We start from the raw sequence: 20,274 nt of genomic DNA on the forward strand, positions 1-20,274 counted from the left end.
TCACAATTGATAATATCCTTGTTGCTTATGAGACTATGCACCATATCAATTAGAAAAGAACTGGGAAAATTGGGGAGATGGCTTTGAAACTAAACATGAGTAAGGCTTATGATAGGGTGGAATGGGTATGTTTGAAGGGTATCATGGAAAAGCTTGGCATCCATAAGAGAATGGTGGAGGTTGTAATGAGATGTGTTTGCACTGTTTCTTATTCTGTTCGGATTAATGGGAAACCTAAAAGGCGTATTATTCCTTCTGGGGGTTTACGTCAAGGGGACCCTCTTTCTCCTTATCTATTTTTACTTTGTGGAGAGGGCCTATCTGGTTTACTTAGACAACAGGTGGAAAGAGGCAGTATCAAAGGACTGGCTGTTTTGTCGTGGTGCTCCTCGTATTTCTCACTTATTTTTTGCAGATGATAGCCTGATCTTTTGCCAAGCTACTTTGGAGGACTGTGAAGTATTGCAACAAATCTTCTCAGTTTATGAATCAGTGTTAGGGCAACAACTTAAAAGGAATAAGACTACTTTATTTTTTAGCAGAAATACTCCAAGGACAATTCAGGAGGAAATACAACAGCGGTTTGGGGCTCCAGCGTTCGACAGCATAAAAAATATCTGGGATTACCTTTTATGGTGGGGCAGTCTAAACGTAACACTTTTAATGATCTTAAGGAAAAGTTGGGTTATTTGTTTGGAAGGAGAAGCTCCTCTCAAATGTTGGCAAGGAAATTTTGATAAAGTCCATGGCCTAAGCTATCCCATCCTATACTATGAGTTGTTTTAAGCTCCTTGATGCTTTTTGTGATGAACTTGCTGGTATGGTGACACGATTTTGGTGGGGGCAACAGGAAAACTATAATAAATTGGCTTGGCTAAGCTGGGATAAGATGTGTGCTCCAAAGGAGGACGGAGGTATGGGATTTTGGGATTTGAAAGCATTTAATATTGATTTGCTGGTTAAGCAGGGATGACGACTCCAGACTTGCTCAAACTCATTATTTCACTGGGTTTATAAAGCTAAATATTTTCCTCATGATGATTTTTTGAGTGCAAAGTTAGGGAGGAATCCGTCTTATTTATGGCGTAGTATAATGGCGGCACAAAAGACTGTTCAATTGGTGGCAAATTGGTAATGGTGATTCTGCAAGATTGTGGAGCGATAAGTGGTTGTCTATCCCATCATTATATAAACCTACAAATTTTCCTCATTTTTTCCTTGATGGTACCATGGTTTCTACCCTTATTAACCCGGAGACAGCCACTTGGAAGTTTGATATCATCCATGAAGTTTTCCTTCCTTTTGATGTTGAGGCTATTCTCTCCATTCCCCTTAGTCCGACACTGCTTGCTGATAGGTTGATCTAGGCTTCTACTCTAACAGGTCTTTTTTCCGTGAGCAGTGCCTATCGGGTTACTCACCAAGCCATGGTTGATAATCAACAGGGAGAGAGCTCGTCTTCCCAGTAATTGGTTTCTTTTTGGAGGTGTATTTGGAAGTTGCCTATGCCTAATAACATTAAGGCTTTTGCTTGGTGAGCTTGTAGGAACATTTTGCCAACAAAAGCCAACTTGCACATTTGGAAGGTGACCTAGGATAATGTTTGTGAAGAATGTGGGGTAGCTGTGGAATCCTCAGGTTATGTGCTTTGGCAATGTGCTAGAGCTAAGGAGGTGTGGACAGCTGCTAATTTGGAGCTTGGATCTGAATTGGGGGAGGTAAGTGAGTTTCTCGATCTGGTTTGGTATGCTCGGAATGTGAAGCAATGTTTTGCTCAGGCTTTGGCTTGTTTATTTACTATTGCATGGGGGATTTGGTCCAATAGGAATGAAGTTCAGACAAGTGAGACTCCTAAATCGGCCTTAGCTATTGCTAGCTGGACTATGGACTATTTGGAGGAGTTTCAATTGGCAAATCATAGAATTTAGGTGAAGAAACCAGAAGTCGAAGTTGGCTAGGCTCTTCCCCACCCTCCATGGCTCAAAATTAACGTTGATGGTGCTGTATTTGAAAGGCAACGGGCTGTGGGAATTGGGGTCGTCATTAGGGACCATCTTGGATTGGTTCGTGCTGCGTTAAGTATGAAGATCCATGCTCGATTAGGACCTCTTAAGATTGAAGCCAAGGCGATAGAGGAGGGAATGGGGTTTGCTTGGGATTGGGGTATTAGTATTGCAATCTTTGAAGGAGACTCCATGGTGGTCTATCATTCCCTCATGGGCTCAGTCACCCCACCTTCTAGTATTTGCAACTTGATTTTAGGGTCCTTACTACAAGCAACAAGGTTTAGCAAGTGCATGTTTTTTGTTGTGCCACGAAGTGGTAACAAAGTAGCCCATGGGTTAGCCCAACACGTTAAGAACTTATCAAGCTCTTGTACTTGGATAGGAGATATTCCTCCTTTCCTAGAGCAGTTAGTGTCTCATGATGTACTGTTTTCTTCTTCTTCTTAATAAATTGAAGTCGTTCACATAAAAAAAAAAGTAATAATAAATAATTGAAAACTCACATAGTGGGCGGAGTGGTGAAAATATTTGGCTTCATATTTGTTTGAATCTTTGAGAGAGATTATAAACTTTATATATAAAGAAGCTTTGGGAAAAATGCCCATACACCACTTAAACTTTCAGTTACTGGCCAAAACACCCCCTGAACTTTTATATTGGCCAATTTACTCCATAATTTATATAAAATTGCCAAATCAATACCTTTGTTAGTTTGGTGTTAAAAAACTAACGATTAACTCATGTGAAAGACACGCGAGATTTAAAAATCAATAATTTTTCTACAATGAATTGTAAAACTAAATCTGAAACACATGTATACACTCTAAAACTAATGAAAAACAGCATGCACAAAGCTCTGATGATTCACAATCTCAATATGCTTTAATAGATGAAGATGTACTGGGAGTAGATGTAGAACCATGTCCACTCTTGCTGCCACAATCTCTTCCATTCCTTGAAGCCATAGCAGCCAAAAACCTATCATTCCATCTTCCCTTACCCTCCACCACAGTAGCCGCTGCCACCTTTTTGCATGTGTGGTCAGCCAGGAACCGATGCTTCAAGCACACCATCAATTGGAAAGTCTTGCACATACTTGTATTCGAAAAGGGCAGTATCTCCTTGCACCACCTAATAGGACACGTTGGTTTCTTCTTCTTCTTGGGGTCACAGTTACCAAACTTCTCATGATTCTCCAACATAGCTTTCTCGGCTTCTCCATCTCACGGTGCTAAATTTTAAAACTTACATGTCTCTCACGTGAGTTAACCATTAGTTTTTTAACACCGAACTAACTGAGTATTGATTTGGTAGTTGTGTGTATAGTTTATGGAGTAAATTGGTCAATATAAAAGTTTAGGGGGTGTTTTGGCCAGTAGTTGAAAGTTTAGGGGGTGTATGGACATTTTCCTAGAAGCTTTTTTATAAGCCAAAGATTAAAAAGAAAAGAGACGTAAGGGAAGAGAGCACATATTTAGGGTTTTTGTGTTTTACTTTTACCGACTTAAGTTTGCAGTGCTAACATATTATTTGTTTTTTTTTTTTTAAATAATAATTATGATGTGGAAAATTGTGATGGCTTCAAAGCTTCTGTGTGACAACATGAAAAAGTCAACAAAAGTTAAAGGTTTCGATTTTATAATATACTAGTATTATGCTTGTTCGATTTTATAATAAAAAAAATCATATGTAAATTAAATGCCTTGATAAAAAATCATATATAAATTAAAAAATATATTTTTATGTTAAATATAGATTTAAAAAATGAAAAATTATTTTAATTAGAATTGAATGTAAAAAGAGGGGGTTTATTTATGAAATACTTTACTAATTAAGTAGTGAGAAACTAGAAACTCTAAATTAATTATCCTAATACATAATATATGTAGTGTGTTTGAATAAAATATATTGTACATCATTAGGTAACCACCACAACATGTGTGTATTTGTCTATAAAATGTCCTATAAACAATATAAGATGCAATATATATGTACACACGTACCAAAGACATACACTTGTAGAAAATAACATTTATAGATTCACCTAAAGGCTCTATTTATTATTATCATTGAATTTGTTGCTCCTTACTCATGAATTAGAATGCAACTTTGTAAAAAAAAAATGGAAAAAAAAAGGAAAGAAATACATACCTGTGTAGCTAGAGGAAGAAGATATGTCGGGAATTCACAATTTGGTGTGAGTTTTATTCCATGAAGAAGAAGATATGTTATAGAAAAAGAGTATATATTATACAATTTTTTAAAATCTAAAAATCTAATTTTTCTTTTTTGCAATTTGGTGAAGCCACTTGGCGCAACCATGACTACTAAGCTCAACTTTTATTATATAGTATGATAGGCCAAGAATGTATTGACCCTTTTGGTAACTTAATCAATTAATTTAGCCAAGTGAAATTAATTAGATTCAATTACATGCAATGAGTATGGTAGCACAAACAAATTATCAAATAACTAAATGTAGCAAAAATTAAAATTGACACAGGTGATTTGTTTATGAATGAGGAAAACCATTGAGGCAAAACCCCATCGGGTTAATTTAAGGTTACCACTTCCGATAATCCACTATTATCAACACAAGCGGTTGCAAGTAAAAGGAATCCCAGTACCTAATACCAACCTACAATTGAACCTTTACTCTAATACACAATTGGACTTGTAATGTAGTGACAATCTCTCCTTTCAATGCATAGCTCCAAGTACGTGACTAACCAATTGATGCACGGATCCAAGTACATGACTAACTCCTTTGCATGAATCCCAATACGTGACTAACACATCAACTTAAGGAAGAGGTTGGCTGCAAATTTCTTCAGTTTATCCAGACGATGAAGATCAAGAAGTTTTTTGGTTACAAAACCCTTGACGCAAAGACGCAATAACTTCTACAAAGAAGATGAACTAGGGCAAATTGTCTCCGATCATAATTTTGAGTGAATAATCACTTTGCATCAAGTTGCATCACCTTTGACGGCCCTTAAAATAATTCTTATATATGTCTAGGGTTGTGAGAAAAGAAACCCTACACAAATAACTTAGATATGCATGAAAAACATATCTGGAAATCTGAATTTCGTAATTCTCGATAGATACAGCTTTTTTCGAGAGTTGTCGAGAAGTATACATTAAATCTCGATAGATATATTTGTCGAGCTATTTGTTGAGCTTTAATGAACAGCACTTGTTCACTTGTTTCTTGGACAGATTTGCATGGCTTCAGTACTAGACTTGAACTCTTGTTCCTTGAAGTATTAAACACATCTTACCTAGATCTAACCAATTACAAGTAAAGTGCGTTTTATTAAAGGATTAGCCAATTCTACATGACATATGTTCTAACAAGTTCCACATATGTCCTAACAATCTCCCCTTTTGGCAATCCGTGACAAAACCACAACAAACAAATGAAGTATGAGAGAAGTCATAAATCACTAAACTCATAATCATTTGTTGAGTACAATAAAATCTAATCTTAGCACAAACTCTTGAAAAAATTTGCAAAAAAAGAGTTCATGGCATGATAGATTTTGACAACCTATCTTTCTGAAACATTTTGAACAAAACTCATCAAGGCATCTTAGTATGAAACAGAAATATAAGATTGCATACATATTAAGAAACATGTGTATAAAGAGAGAAAAAAAAAAAACAAAACAACACATGGAGAGATAGGTGAAATGATAACAACATCATCATATATATAAAAGAGATATAAGTACAATATTTACTATCACTGAATGGTCACAAGACCAGTATACAAAAGGATACTGTATCTAAAAAGAAAGAAAAGAAAAGTACATAAATCCTCACTACATCCCTTAAAAGATATAAACACTCCCCCTATCAAAAAGTTCTATGCTAACTCTCCCCCTAAGAACATGACTACTTTTAACCCAAAACTACTCCCCATTTTTGTCACGAATGACAAAGGGCAAGTCACTAAGAAGCGGTCGTCTCCTCATCACCGGAAGAGCTAGCATCCTCATCCTCGACAACATCATCATCACCGGAGCCCATCATCATTGTCCTTGTCCTCAGAAGCCTGTGGAGATGGAGAGGGAGATGGAGATGCAGTGAAGTCACCCATGTGAGCCTGTCGTCGTGCAATATGACTAACACAGGTGTTCACATGATACAACTTAGTAGTAAGTGTATCAAGGCGAGTATCCATGAGCTCAAGCTGCGCCATGACGGTCTCTAGCGTCACACCACCCATAGAAGAAAAAGAAGGAGCGGAGGTGGATGGAACAGAAGGGGTTGAAGGAGTTGCCGTCTCGGTCTGTGGTCGCTTTGGTTGAAGCTGGGCCTCACTTCAGTATAAGCTGGGCCTCGCTTCGTTGAATAGACGTTGTGCTAATAGCACCCATGACAGAGAAGTGAGAAGACTCGAGATAAGGGATAGAAGAATGGCGAATGATCCTCGTGATAGCAGAAGGGAAGATAAGCTTATCACAGCTCGCCGTATCCTTATAGACATCTATAAGGGAGAGAATGAAATGATAGGGAAAGTTTATAGTAAGGTCCTCAATGAGGGAAAGAAAAAAGCAAGCACGAGGCTTGATAATGGAGTTATAGTGAGACAAAGGATGGAGAACAATTGTCATCACCATATTAAGGAACCTCAGACCTTTTGCAAAGCCCAAGCATGAGGTGTTTTGACGATCACCTCATGAAGAAGGTGTCTCACAAAAGAGAGACAGAAGTTCATCTTTGGACATAGTCCTCAGACGTGGACACAAGGGATAATCAGGATGCGATACCCTCAAAATATATAGTACATTGGAAATAAGCTCTGAAGTAACTACGATATGTGAGCCTCAAACTTGTGTAACAAACTGAGGTATAGAGGTATCGAAACTGTTCATATTAGAGTAGAACTCCTGTATGATCATGGTGGGACAACTCATAGGTATCTCACATAGAGATTCCCATCCCCGACTGTGAATGACAATGGGTAAAGTAGTATTGGAAAAGTCTGATAGAATCATGCGATGTTTCGATTGAATGCCATGTTTGGAGAAGTTTTCTGAGAAGTCTTGACGGGCCTTCTCATCACGGAACCGAACATAAAAAGGAGTAGGATCAGAGGAAGATGCGCTAGAATGAAGAGGGTTCCGAGATGGAGCTGATTTGCTTTTAGGTGCCATGCGCAGACTATTCGAAAGAGAGAGAGGGGGAGACAAACAGAAAAGCACCATCACAAAGAGTACCAAATATGGAAATGAAAAGGTACGTATGCATGAGCATGTGATGTGCAAAGAAAATTGCATCATGGTTTCAACCAAATCTAATCTTAACAGCACACAAGTTTCAACATATAAACACACATCTATAATGCATGAAACACTGTGAAAATGCAAATGTAATGCAATGCATGAGCATGTAATTTCATATAAGCAAAACCCAAACCAAAAATTTCACAAAATACTCATCAATTTTTAAAAACCCCAAAAAAATTTAAGAAAAACCAAAACTTAGGTCTAAATGCGTGAAATGCATGAAGAATGAAGGATTAGAGAAGCATACCAAAGGGAAAACACAAGGTTTAGGCCGAAATCCAAGTGGGTTTGAGGTTTAGAGAGAGAAAAAAGTGTTTAGGAGGTGAAAAGACACAAATCTATCAAGAGAGAATTAGAGAAATGAATCTGATTTTCACACTGAAACTATTTAAAGAAAATGTGTCTCGATGGATTAAGGATCTGTCGAGCACTAATTCTCGACAGATATATCTGTTGAGAATCTATCGACGGCAAAAATACCTCGATGGATCGAAAAGCTATCGAGAAGCTATCGGCTAGATAGAAACTTTCTCGATGGATCGAGAATCTGTCAAGAAGCTATTGAGACAAATTCCAGAAAGATTCGATGGATTGAAAATGAGATAAGATCTATTGAGAAAAGAAGTCCAAGGGTCTCGATAGATAGCTATCTGTCGAGATCTGTCGAGCTTGATAAAAACAGGTTTTTCAAAGAGAGGAAAAACACAGAAATGATTACAATTAAGCAAGCTACTCAACCATAGATACAAGTAACATGTTAAGCTCTCAAAAACATCTCTTAACAAAAAAATGCAAAGCATTCATAGATCCAAAACACACGCACACACTAAACAAGTCTAACCAATTTTATATTTCAAAAACAAGTTAAGACAGTTTAGTGAGTATACATCAACACGTTTATCCCTTGTGATGGCCAAATCACATTGTACCTGCACATGTATCAAAAGTAGCAAAGAATTTGTGTGTTGTGTGTGAAAACATTGCAAGAGTGCATAAGTGTCTCATGTTATGACGATTTGAGATATGAGAAAATTAATTTAACTCACACAAAATCATAACGGCTTGATGGGGACTATCACCTTCGAGGTACATCCTATAACTCTCACATCTCCTAGAAACACGCTTACAACCATATTTAAAAGCATTTTGATTCTTTTTGCTTTTGATATTCTTTGCATATTTTTTTCTTTTGAGTATATCATGCATGGGCATATAAGAGAGAGAAGAAATACCCAATTATGTTAAGCTTTAAACATCACAATTTTGCTATGCCAAAGCATACAGATGTTATTCATGATTGGCGACCTTTAGTGGTGAGATGATTATTTATGCATTTCTCTTAGGATTTTTTAGTCATTCTTGTCAAAAAGAGTGATATGAGTGTTAAGTATAAGAGATTACTTAATCGTACTCATCACAAACACGAGTTACAAAGCTTACTTGCTTAGTTGTGCATTGAGATTCTCATCTAAGCTACAAAAGATACAAAGTTTAGAAAACTTTGCTTCAATAGCCATCCAAGGTACACAAGTACCAATGTACACAAGACACATTGTTTTTGTATTTTTCTAATTTTTCAATTTTTTTTTAATTTTTATGAAAACCAAAATAAAGCAAAAATTGAAAACAAACAAACAAAAACATGTTAAACAAAACATAGCATAAAACTAGATTGACTGAAAAACAAGAAAGCAAAACATACAAGTAATGCATAAACAAAAAGAGAAAGAGAGAGAAAAAATGACTAAATCACTTTGAACCTTTTTCCTTCCATACCTTGAAAGAACCTTTCCTTTGAGCGAACCTGTGATCCGGTGGTGATGAGGAAGAATTGAAACCGTTCAAGTTCGGAAGGAATATGAGGGCTTTGAGAAGATCTCCAAGATAAGCAAAAAAGAATGGAAATTGATTCTAGCTCCCAGATGAGATGATGCTGTTGCTATGTTGAATGGCTAACCACTTATAGCAATTAGATCGAGTATGCCTTGAAGCTCCACGGTGATGACAAAGATGCTGCTTCTTTTGTTTAGACTTTTGGTTATTACCCTTCTTAGTCCTAGGGTTTCTAGTCTCTTTCTTTTCAAGTTTAGGGGGTGCTCCTAAAATTGATTTGCTCTTGTCTACGTTCTTACTAGCTATATCAGTTTTACATTCATTGTTCTCAGAATTAACATTATTAACAGGTACCTTGAGACAAACACAATAGTATTAGAAGAGGCAATATAAGAAGAAGAGAAATCATACCCCAAATTGGTTCTATCAAAAGCAGATTTTTGAAAACTAAGCATCTCATCAATCTTTGCACTGGAAGTCCTCTCCAATTGAGCTTTAACTTGAAACAGCTCTGCTTCAAGTTTCTTGATCCTTTTAGCCAAGAAATTGTTCTCAAACCGTAGTGCTCCAATAGTTTGATTAGCTTGGTCAAACTTTGTGGAGAGCTCCTCTTAATCTAGCTCAACATCACTAAGTGTTAGGTCCTAAGACTTTAGGAATTAATGTATTAGAACTTTAATTTGTAATATGTTGGCAAACCATGATCAAAACATAGAGTCTAAGTTTAGGCTTGCTCAAAGTGTGTTTAATTGTAAAATTGGAATCAAGTGATTGAAGAATTTATTGGACAAAATCTGCAAGGCTCGATTGATCGAAAATTAGACTTGATCGATTAAACCCTGTGCAGATTTATTTTTTTGCAGAAATTCCAATTCAGCCCAAGCCCATATGACATGTAGGGTTTTGTGTTTTACTCCAAGAATAAAAGGAAAAACCTTAGCTACGTTTTTCTTTGGAGAGTTTTGTGTTGAGTCTTTTGTGAGATCTAGAGGTGTTTACCTTCATACACATACTAAGGGTTATCAAGATCAAGATTTGCATCAAGAACTTGATGATCTCTTCAGTTGCTGCATAAAGAATTTTAAAGAAGACCTGAAACCTTTGAGTGGAGTCTCAAAGTCATAAGTAGGAGAACTTGTGGTTGCAGTGGATTAAAGAAAGAAGTAGTCCGTGGACTCAAAGCTATCATGTGGTCATGACAGTAAGTTTTCTACTTGAGGTAGCAATAGGATGTTAGTGGTCTGAGTTTTATTGTCAAAACTTCAATTCTTTTATAGTAAATCTGTTTTACCTTGAGTATAGCTACGTTAAATCCTCCCTAGATTTTTTACCGGTTAGGTTTTCCTGGGTTATCATATCATTGTGTTCTTTATATTTCCGCATTATTTACAATGATATGATTTTATTTTGTTAACCCAGAACTGAATAATTTATTTAAGTAATCACTTGACTCAATAACTAGATTAAACAACTTGTGTTAAGGGGCCTAAAAATGTACACTAAGCTTCTTGGTGGCTAGCCTATATAGTTTCTCATGTTTCTTAGAAACCTTGTACAATTTTTCATAGACTGTATGGATGTCATCTTGATTGTCCATTTTCTCAAACTTAAGAGTCCACTGAGTCCTCTTCATCATCTACTATTTCTAAAACCCCATCAGTAGGATCAACTGTAGCAGTGAAGGTATTCAAGATTCCCTCGTCATCATTGTCATTTGAATCATCCTCAGGCTCGGTGTCACTTAAAGTAGCAGCAAGGGCCTTGCTTTTCCCAATAGTCTTGTGATAAGTTGCATTCTTGTTTCATATATCCAAAACCTCGACATCCAAAGCATTTTGGTCTGGAGGGAACAATGTACTAACCACCTTTCTTAGCATCCTTCTTTCCTCTGTCTTGGTTCTTGAATTAAGATGAACTAGACTGTTTATGGTCTTTATCAAATCCCTTTGCATTGGCATTCTTTATGAACTTTTTGAACTGCCTCGTGATATAGGATTTCATCTTAGAATCTTCATCATCAGAAGACTCATCAGTATCATTGCTTTTGGCCTTCAAAGCCATGCTCTTGCTCTTGCTTGATTTCCCTGTCCTAGTCAAACCTAATTCATAGGTTTGCAACCAACCAGCTCTGTCAAAGGAATTTGGTCAATGTCATTTGATTCCTCAATGGCGGTGATCTTGGCATGGAATCTCTTTGAAAGAGATCTGAGTACCTTTTTTACAATCTTGGGCTTTGGAATGGTTTTTCCAAGATTAAATGTAGAGTTCACTATGTCCTTCAACTTGGCATAGACTTCATCAAACGACTCATCCTCCTCCATTTTAATTTTTTCAAAGCTCGTGGTAAGCCTTTGAAACTTTGAATCCTTGACAGCCTTAGTCCTTTCATAGGTTGTTTGGAGGATAGTCCATGCTTCTTTAGCAGTTTCAGTTGATGATATCTTCTTGAACTCCTCATTGGTGACCGCATTGAATAAAACATTCAATGCTTTGCTATTGAAGTTTGCCGCTTTGATCTTAGCATCATTCCAATCAGCTGGCGCTTCCTTTGGCTTAGTCCAGCCAATCTCCACAGCTTGCCACACTTTTTCATCTAAAGACTACAAGAAAGTTCTCATGTGTACTTTCCATGACAAACAGGGGTCAATGGATCACATAGCAAAGATTAACCCTAATCAGAGTGTGCCCGCTCTGATACCACTTGATAGATCAAGAATGTATTGACCCCTTTGGTAACTTAATCAATTAATTTAGCCAAGTGAAATTAATTAGATTCAATTACATGCAATGAGCGTGATAGCACAAACAGATCACCAAATAACTAAATGCAGCGAAAATTAAATTTTACACAGGTGATTTGTTTACGAATGGGGAAAACCACCGAGGCAAAATTCCACCGGGTGAATATAAGGTCATTACTCTCGAGAATCCACTATTATTAAAACAAGCGGTTACAAGTAAAAGGAATCCCAGTACCTAATACCAACTTACAGTTGAACCTTTACTCCAATACACAATTGGATTGTAATGTAGTGACAATATCTCCTTTCAATGCACGACTCTAAGTACGTGACTAACTAATTGATGCACGAATCCAAGTATGTGACTAACTCCTTTGCACAAATCCCAGTACGTGACTAACACACCAACTTGAGGAAGATGTTGGCTGCAAAGTTCTTAGTTCATTCAAATGATGAAGATCAAGAAGCTCCTTGGTTATAAAACCCTTGGCGCAAAGACGCAGCAGCTTCTACGAAGAAGATGAACCAGGGTAACTTGTCTCTAGTCATAATTTTAGTGAATAATCACTTTGCATCAAGTTGCATCATCTCTGATGACCTTTAAAATAATTCTTATATATGTCTAAGGTTGTGAGAAAAGAAACCCTACACAAATAACTTGGATATGCGTGAAAAACAGATCTGAAAATCTGAATTTCGTAATTCTTGATAGATACAGCTTTTGTCGAGAGTTGTCAAGAATTATACATTAAATCTTGATATATATATTTGTCGAGCTATCTGTTAAGTTTTAATGAATAACACTTCTTCACTTGTTTCTTGGACAGATTTGCATGACTTTAATACTAGACTTGAACTCTTGTTCCTTGAAGTATTAAACACATCCTAAATCTACCAAATTACAAGTAAAGTGAGTTTTGTCAAAGGATTAGCAAATTCTACATGACATATGTTCTAACAAATTTCACATATGTCATAATACAGTATATGATATGATTTGATATAGATTATAATAAATGTCTATTAATATTGATGATAATTATCAAAATTCACATTTATATAAAATAAATGTCTATTACAGCATTACACTAATTATGGCCTAATTTTAAAATAAAAGAACGAGAAACTGCGTGTTCTTTTCGGCCAAAACAATTTCATGGTAACTAGCCAGAATCGCTGACTTGGAACTGCAAGGTTTCACTCCTCCTTGCGATGACACTGTTATATTTCTGTCTAATTATTCCACTAACCAACTTGCATTTCATACAATGGCCACATTAAAGAACTTTCATTGGTATAAAGTTAAAAAGGGATAAAGATTACATGATGCAGAGCTTCTGCTACATGGTGAACACTAATGCAAAAGGTGCTAGAGCTATATTTAAAAGGGAACTCCATGCATTTTGATAACTAAATTGAAGTAAAAAAATATTTTTACTCAAAATATTTTCTTTTTATTTTTTTAGATGTAATATTACTATTTAAAATTTCGTATTCTAGTTCAACAATTTTCTATTTTTTAATTGATAATATTGTTAATCTACTTACTCTTTCTTATAAATATGATTAAATATATTTGGGGGTCCCTTTAGCTTGCCCCTTTTTTTGTGGGTATTAAGGCATGAACTTTGTATGATAAATCATAAATGCAATACATGTCAGGTCACTTATTTTTCTGTTGACAAAAGTAGTCAAATAGTATCAACTTAAGAACTTGAGTAAAATACAATCAATACCCTTATAGTGTGTTTGGAATGGATGACATGATTTGGGCATTTGAGAAGAGTTTAGAGTCAAGTTGGTCATTTCCAAAATGTCTTGGATTTTGTTGGTATTAGCCCAAACCCCATGAATATTAATTGTGATTTACCCTAAGAATTTTAAAGCCAAATATGATGCCACTCTTTACGAAATCAATCTTAACTTGTTGACTAACCTTCCTTTTAGTGGACAACTTTAACCCATTTAATAAAACATTTGTAGCTACCAATATCCATTTGGATTAGAAAATTTTTTAACCTCTAAACTTATTTTTATTGCAAGGGATCCAAATCCCAAGGTAAGGTTCTAGTACAAAGTCGAGGTAATAACTAATAACAAAGATGGGATTGGCTTAGACTTGTCACAAAAAGAGCATGAACTTTTATTTATTTGTATTCCTAATAAACTCAACTTTCATTCAAACTCCAATAGTAGCAGAAACAAGCAGGTCTGTCTTCCAAGCATCCCAAGCAGAAGCTGGGATGGAAGAATATATTATTACAACTGATAAAACTATATATTTATATCACAAGAACATTTAGCAAAAGTATGGGCAACAGAATTTAGATCTCTCGTGGGTAAAAAAAGAGTATGAACTGCCAGAGTTACAAACCCCTCATCCCCATGAGTGCAAAGTACCGTCACATAATTATTGTGATCCTATGAACTTATTGTATTATCGAATACCCAATGTAGTGATATTAGTATCTTGTTGTCCTATGCATATAGCTCTAAGTTGGATAACCTAGGCGTTGGAATAGCACATAAAGGTGTTGATTTCTCCAAAACAACACCAAAATTTTCTGAAGAATCTAGCTCTATACCATTCGGTGATTTCCACTCGAACAAATGCAACAATGAAGCCAACACATGCATCAACATTCTCTCACCTAAGGGAAGCCCTGCGCAAATTCTCCTTCCGACCCCAAACGGAAGATAGTGATGGCTATTACCGTAATCCAATTTGATCCCATCACCCAAAAACCTCTCAGGTCTAAATTCATAAGGATTATCCCAAAACTCTGGGTCCCTATGCATTGTCCAGACATTCAAAAAGACCTTTGTACCTTTTGGTATTGTGTAACCACCCACATTGCAAGATTGTGTTGGGCAACGAGGCAGTAATAATGGGGCTGCTGGGTGCAATCTTAGCGTTTCCTTTACCACTGCATTCAAATATTCCAATTTGGGTATGTGGAATTCTTCAACAGTATTGTTAATACCCACCACAGTTGTTAATTCTTCCTGGGATTTTCTCATAACTTCTGGATGTAGGATCATTTCTGTCATTGCCCACTCGACCATGGTTGATGTTGTGTCAGTACCACCGATCACGATGTCCTGTTAACAGAAAAAACTATCAAGTATAATATTATATATATCAGAAATCACAGGTTTTTGGGGGTAGATTCATCATTCATTCTTATTAGTGAGAAATAAAATAAAAAAATGTTTAATTATTATTTTGTTCTCTGACATTCACCTTATGGTCAAAAGAGTCAAACGTTTTAAATATGTTAGTTTGGTCTTAGTTTTTTGGTATTATATCAAAATAGTTCATATCATTAATTATTTTAATACAATACCAAAAGATTAAGAACTAAATTACCACTACGCAATTGGTGCGATGATCACTCCACAAGTATAAGTACTTATGGAGTGTGGGGGGTAAAGGTCGGGGTTCAAGTCTCTCAAGGAAGGAACTTTACACACATATACACTTAGATTATTCTAAAGTATAATTCTATTTTGTATTAAAAAAAAAAAAAAAAAAAAACTAATTTTTTTCTCTCTCTCTAATTAAGAGCTAAATTGATAGTACATTGAAACATTAAAGACCATTGTACATGGTGAGGTTTAGTTATGTTTTGGAATTTTGGGCCGTATTTAGCACCATACCTTGTGATGCAGTTTGCCCAAAAATCTCACTGCACTTCATCTTTATGGATAGGTCACTATGCAATGAGGTCTGATATGTGCTAGGCTAGGCCTTTAAACAAAAAAAATTTGGGTTGGTTTGGGTCAGCCCAAATGTTTTCCCCCTCCCCCCTTGTTTTGGGCTGATTTAAAGTACCCAGAGGTGTTTTTAGGTTTAAAGGGGCTAAATTTTTTATTTTTAACGAACCAACTACCTGCTAGTATTGCAAACACCAGTTACTACTAATAATTATGATAGTAGCTTTAAGAAAAACCATGACAGTAACTTTCGATTAAAAAAAACATGACAACTTTCAAAACAACAAATATGTAACTTTTTTTTTTTTTTTTTTTTTTGAGAAAGAATAAATATATAACTTTGTAACACAAATGAACAAATATAACATATAAACTATCCAAATATAAATATAACATGTAAAAAAATATAACCAATATAACCTATAAACATGTTAAATAAATATAACCTGTAACGCTTTTATATATATATAGGTTTGGCCAGTGCTGCTTTTGCACTTTTACTGTGGCCAGCCGGTGGTGCGGCGACTACATTTTGCATTTGGTTAAAGTGCGGTTGAAATTGTTTTTTGTACACATAAAACAAACAACCAAAATAATAACTGAACCAAACTAAAAAGACAAAATACAACATTTTGAAGGTCTTACGGTTTCATTAAGAACTTGGAACTCGATAACAAGGATACTAGCAAGTATTGAAAATGGAAAATTAGTAGTTATTTTGAAGTATAATGACATAATGTTCCCTGCTCTTAAATGTACTATGGATTTTATTATTAAATCAATTATTAAGATCTTAAAGAAAGAAGAAAAGAAAAGGTAATTGTCTAACATTACTTAGAATATGTTGTGCATAGAATGTGTATAATTCGTCAAATTCTCTCTTAAAAGTTACTGTAGAGTTTGAGTGGGTTTGTGAATTGTGATGTACCCTTATATTAAAACTTAGAATCTCATACTCTCTCCGTCGTGATATGAGTGTGTGTTTGTTTCTAAAAATAAAAAAATAAAAAAAGAAGAACTGAATAATTTTTCAAATGAAATACCATAAGCATGGCCTTAATTTGTGCCAGGGAGATTGATTTTCCAGTGCCTTGCTCTCTGAAATCTAGGAGGAACTGCATAAAGTCCTTGCCACGAAACTCTCTTGGCCCCTCTTGTTTTACGCTGCCCAACTTTTTCCGTTGTTCTATAACACGTTCAAAGATCCTCCCAATCCAAAGTGATACCTTCTTCATTTCCCTCTCCACTCCTTGTATGTCAAACCTTGCAAGGGTTGGAAAGAAATCCGAAACATTTGGTTTTCCCAATATAACTGTCAGTTGCATGGCTGCTGCACGAAACTCTGTACCAAGATTAGTCCCTTCCTCTCCTTCAATTGTGCCACCCCAAAACATACTAGTGATCATATTAATCACGGTTGAAAACGCAATTTCACCAACATTAATTGCTGTTCCAACCTTGCCATACATATCTCTAATACACTTCTTTACCTCATTTCTCCTGAGGGTGTAGGAAGCATCAAGGTTCGAGTTACTTAGCATCTCGCGTGCAAATATTTTGCGCAACATGCGCCATTCAGGGCCATAGGGAGCAAATGCGATATCATTTCCACCATATGAGAAAGCCAATGCTGCAACAGTTGGGTTACGATTGGCAAACATAATGTCATGGTCGCCTACCACCTCTTTTACCAAAGATGGTGAACTTATGATGACACATTGTTTGTGTCCGATCTTTAGCTTATAGATTGGACCATAAATTCGAGCAAGCTCATTAAACGATTGGTGGAGGTTCTTGCCAAGGAATGGGAGGTACCCAACTAAAGGCAAGCCTCTGGGACCTGGTGGCAAGTGGTAATTTCTACTCATCATCTTCTTGAATTCCCATAGGAACCAAAATATACATAGTATTGTAGCCAAAGTAGCTAGCATTGCTTGTGAAGACATGCCTGTTTTGTCACCAGCACTGCACATTTGGACATTGAGGTTAGGGTTAGGAGCAGGTGGGTGCTAAGAAGAAAAATTGAAAAGATGATATGATCTTAGCATATACTTGTGCCGAAAATTAATCTCAAATACTTGCACATATGCTTCATAGCCCACTAACATAATAATAACTTAACAATCCAGTTATTAGAGCATTTCTAGCAGTCTTTTCAAATATTTATACTGTTTGGAGAGTAAACAGTTTTTTTTACCTTTTAGTTACTTACTTTTTCAAATATACTTTCTAACAAATTATTTTTTTATCTATCCTATTTATCCTATTTAAATACTTTTTTTTTTCAATCTTTTCTTATGGTTATATTTTTCAAATACCCAATAATCATATATATATATATATATATATATATTTTTTTTTTAAGTCTGCCAATGTAATATTTTAAAAATTTTCCTAATAATAATTTTTTAAGAAATCTCATGAAGCACTTGTGGTAACGATATAGTGAGTTGTTGGTCATCTAATTTTAATTAAAAATACTACATTCACGATATGTTTAACAACACTTTCACAATAAATCCTATGTGATAAGTTATTATTGATTCTAATTTAAAGTCAAAATTATTTGTTTACTCATCATTAATTTCAGTAACAACCTTCTACTTAAGATTTATTATGAAAGTATTGTGAAAATATTATAGTATTATTTCTCAATTTTAATTTCTTACTCTTTATTTTATTTTTCCATTTCTCTCTTTATTTTATTTTTTTATCCATATGATTTCTTCTTTTCTTTATTCTTATTTTCTCCTCCACACACTTATCCCCAATCCCCACCCCTCTTGTTTTCTCCTCCACACATGTATCCCCATTCCCCACTCCTCTTGTTTTTAGTTTTCTACCTTCATCTCTAGCACAGAGAAAATACTGTAGCAAATAATTTTTAAATGTGTGAATAGTACCGTGAGGCCCATAAACAGTGCATGAACAGTGTGTAAATAGTACATGAACAGTGCATTTTGTCTTCTGCACAATCCATGTGCATGAACAGTACGGGTTACTGTTCATACATGCTGAAAAAACAAATGCAAACGCTGAACTTAAAATGCGAATCTAAACGCACACTTAATGTGTGCGGCACACATTAACCAGATTCTCTTATCATTCTAGTTTTTTTCTTTTTTGTGGTGTAACGAAAGGGGTCTTTTGTCTCTTTTTTATTTTCCTCTTTTTTACATCTTGTCTTATTGGATATAGACATCAATAGCCGGTTTTGTTCCTTTCAAGTCTCAATCAACAACTACTCATTACTCAATAAAGGAGAGATACAAAAGTGAGAGGAGTTTTTGAACAACATTAGCTTATTTTTAAAATTTTAATAAGAAAAATTTATTTTCATATATAATTCTCATCATACGTTAAAATTTCTGAAAAATTATTTTCAATTAAATTACTTGTCATTGATTATATATATTTAAGAAACCAATTTGGAGGTCACATATTTTATGTCAATATAATAAGTTAAAAATACAAATTATTGGTTAAATATTACATTTTTTTTTTAATTCTCTATACTTGCAAAATATTAAGATAATTAGAGACCAATAACTATTTTATTTATAAAATATATCAAATTGTAAACAATATATATATCCAATTAACAAAATTTAGTATACACCATAGACATTGAAAGTGTGTACTCCAATGGTGCACATTTAAATATATTAAACAAAAATGTACATATGAATTTTTGTTAATATATATATATATATATATATATATATATAGAGAGAGAGAGAGAGAGAGAAATAATTAGTGCATAGAAACAAAATGCATCTACCCATTAACAAGTGATCGTGAAATAATACTTTGACATAACTACAATGTTTTGATGATATGGAAGGTTAAATGCAAAGTTTTGATAACAGAACCTTAAACCTCTATGGGTTAAAGTTCTTGTTTTATATATAACTAGTTTTAGGCCCGTGCTTTGCATGGATTCCTTATATTGTAAGGAAACTATCTTCATCTTGGAATTTAACATTAGATCTATATTAAAATTTCTAATTGGAAAACAAATTCGTGTTTATCGTTGTTATTATCTCCCTCTCTCTCTCTCTCTCTCTCTCTCTCTCTCTCTCTCTCTCTCTCTCTCTCTCTCTAGATAAAATAGCACAAAGACAACAATAACAACACGCAGACACAAATTAGGCAAAATCACATGATGTAAAGAAAAAGCAAATCAATTATATATAATTTTCCTAAAAGAATTAATAAGACCTCCAAATGTACTATAAAGTTATATTAACCTATACTAAAAACTAAATAGACAACTTCAAATAGAATGCATTCTTGAAATTGAAAGTTAAAACATGGCTAACCTCAAAAAGCTTAATACATGAATGAAAGCTCCACATTGACAAACTCCAAACTTTTAGCAAGAAAAAAAAGACAACCTCCAAACTTAACTGGAACAATTTTATTATGCAAACCATTGTTATATAGAAAAAATTTATGTCCTTTCTGTACAAGTCATCATAGACTTGTTTTTGGTAAACAGTCATCATAGACTCTATACCATTAGGCCGGTGATACAGTGATAACTTTTTTGCACGTTTCCCTATTTCTACATGTTTTTCATTTTTTTGCTGAATTATCTCCAATTTTTTTGCTGAATCATGTTTTTCATGCCTAGGTGAGAAGCAAGAGTTTCATACTTTAGTTGTAATGTTTGACTAG

At 34.9% G+C, this 20,274-nt stretch overlaps 2 protein-coding genes across 2 annotated transcripts; both read right to left on the reverse strand.

Moving 5' to 3' along the window:
* Positions 1–2,878: 2,878 nt before the first annotated feature.
* LOC126708372 (zinc finger AN1 domain-containing stress-associated protein 12-like) lies at positions 2,879–3,208 on the reverse strand. The gene has a single exon (XM_050408163.1). It carries the CDS (start codon positions 3,206–3,208, stop codon positions 2,879–2,881), a length of 330 nt encoding a protein of 109 aa, XP_050264120.1.
* Positions 3,209–13,985: 10,777 nt separating this feature from the next.
* On the reverse strand, positions 13,986–20,009 carry LOC126710043 (labd-13Z-ene-9,15,16-triol synthase, chloroplastic-like). Its single transcript, XM_050410422.1, has 3 exons — positions 19,917–20,009; positions 16,638–17,559; positions 13,986–14,979 (listed from the first exon to the last, which is right to left on the reverse strand). The coding sequence occupies exons 2-3, from the start codon at positions 17,538–17,540 to the stop codon at positions 14,356–14,358; spliced, it is 1,527 nt and encodes a 508-aa protein (XP_050266379.1). The 5' UTR covers positions 17,541–17,559; positions 19,917–20,009; the 3' UTR covers positions 13,986–14,355.
* Positions 20,010–20,274: the final 265 nt, after the last annotated feature.

The sequence above is a fragment of the Quercus robur genome, chromosome 12, assembly GCF_932294415.1.
Source record: "Quercus robur chromosome 12, dhQueRobu3.1, whole genome shotgun sequence".
NCBI classification, from domain to species: Eukaryota; Viridiplantae; Streptophyta; class Magnoliopsida; order Fagales; family Fagaceae; genus Quercus; species Quercus robur.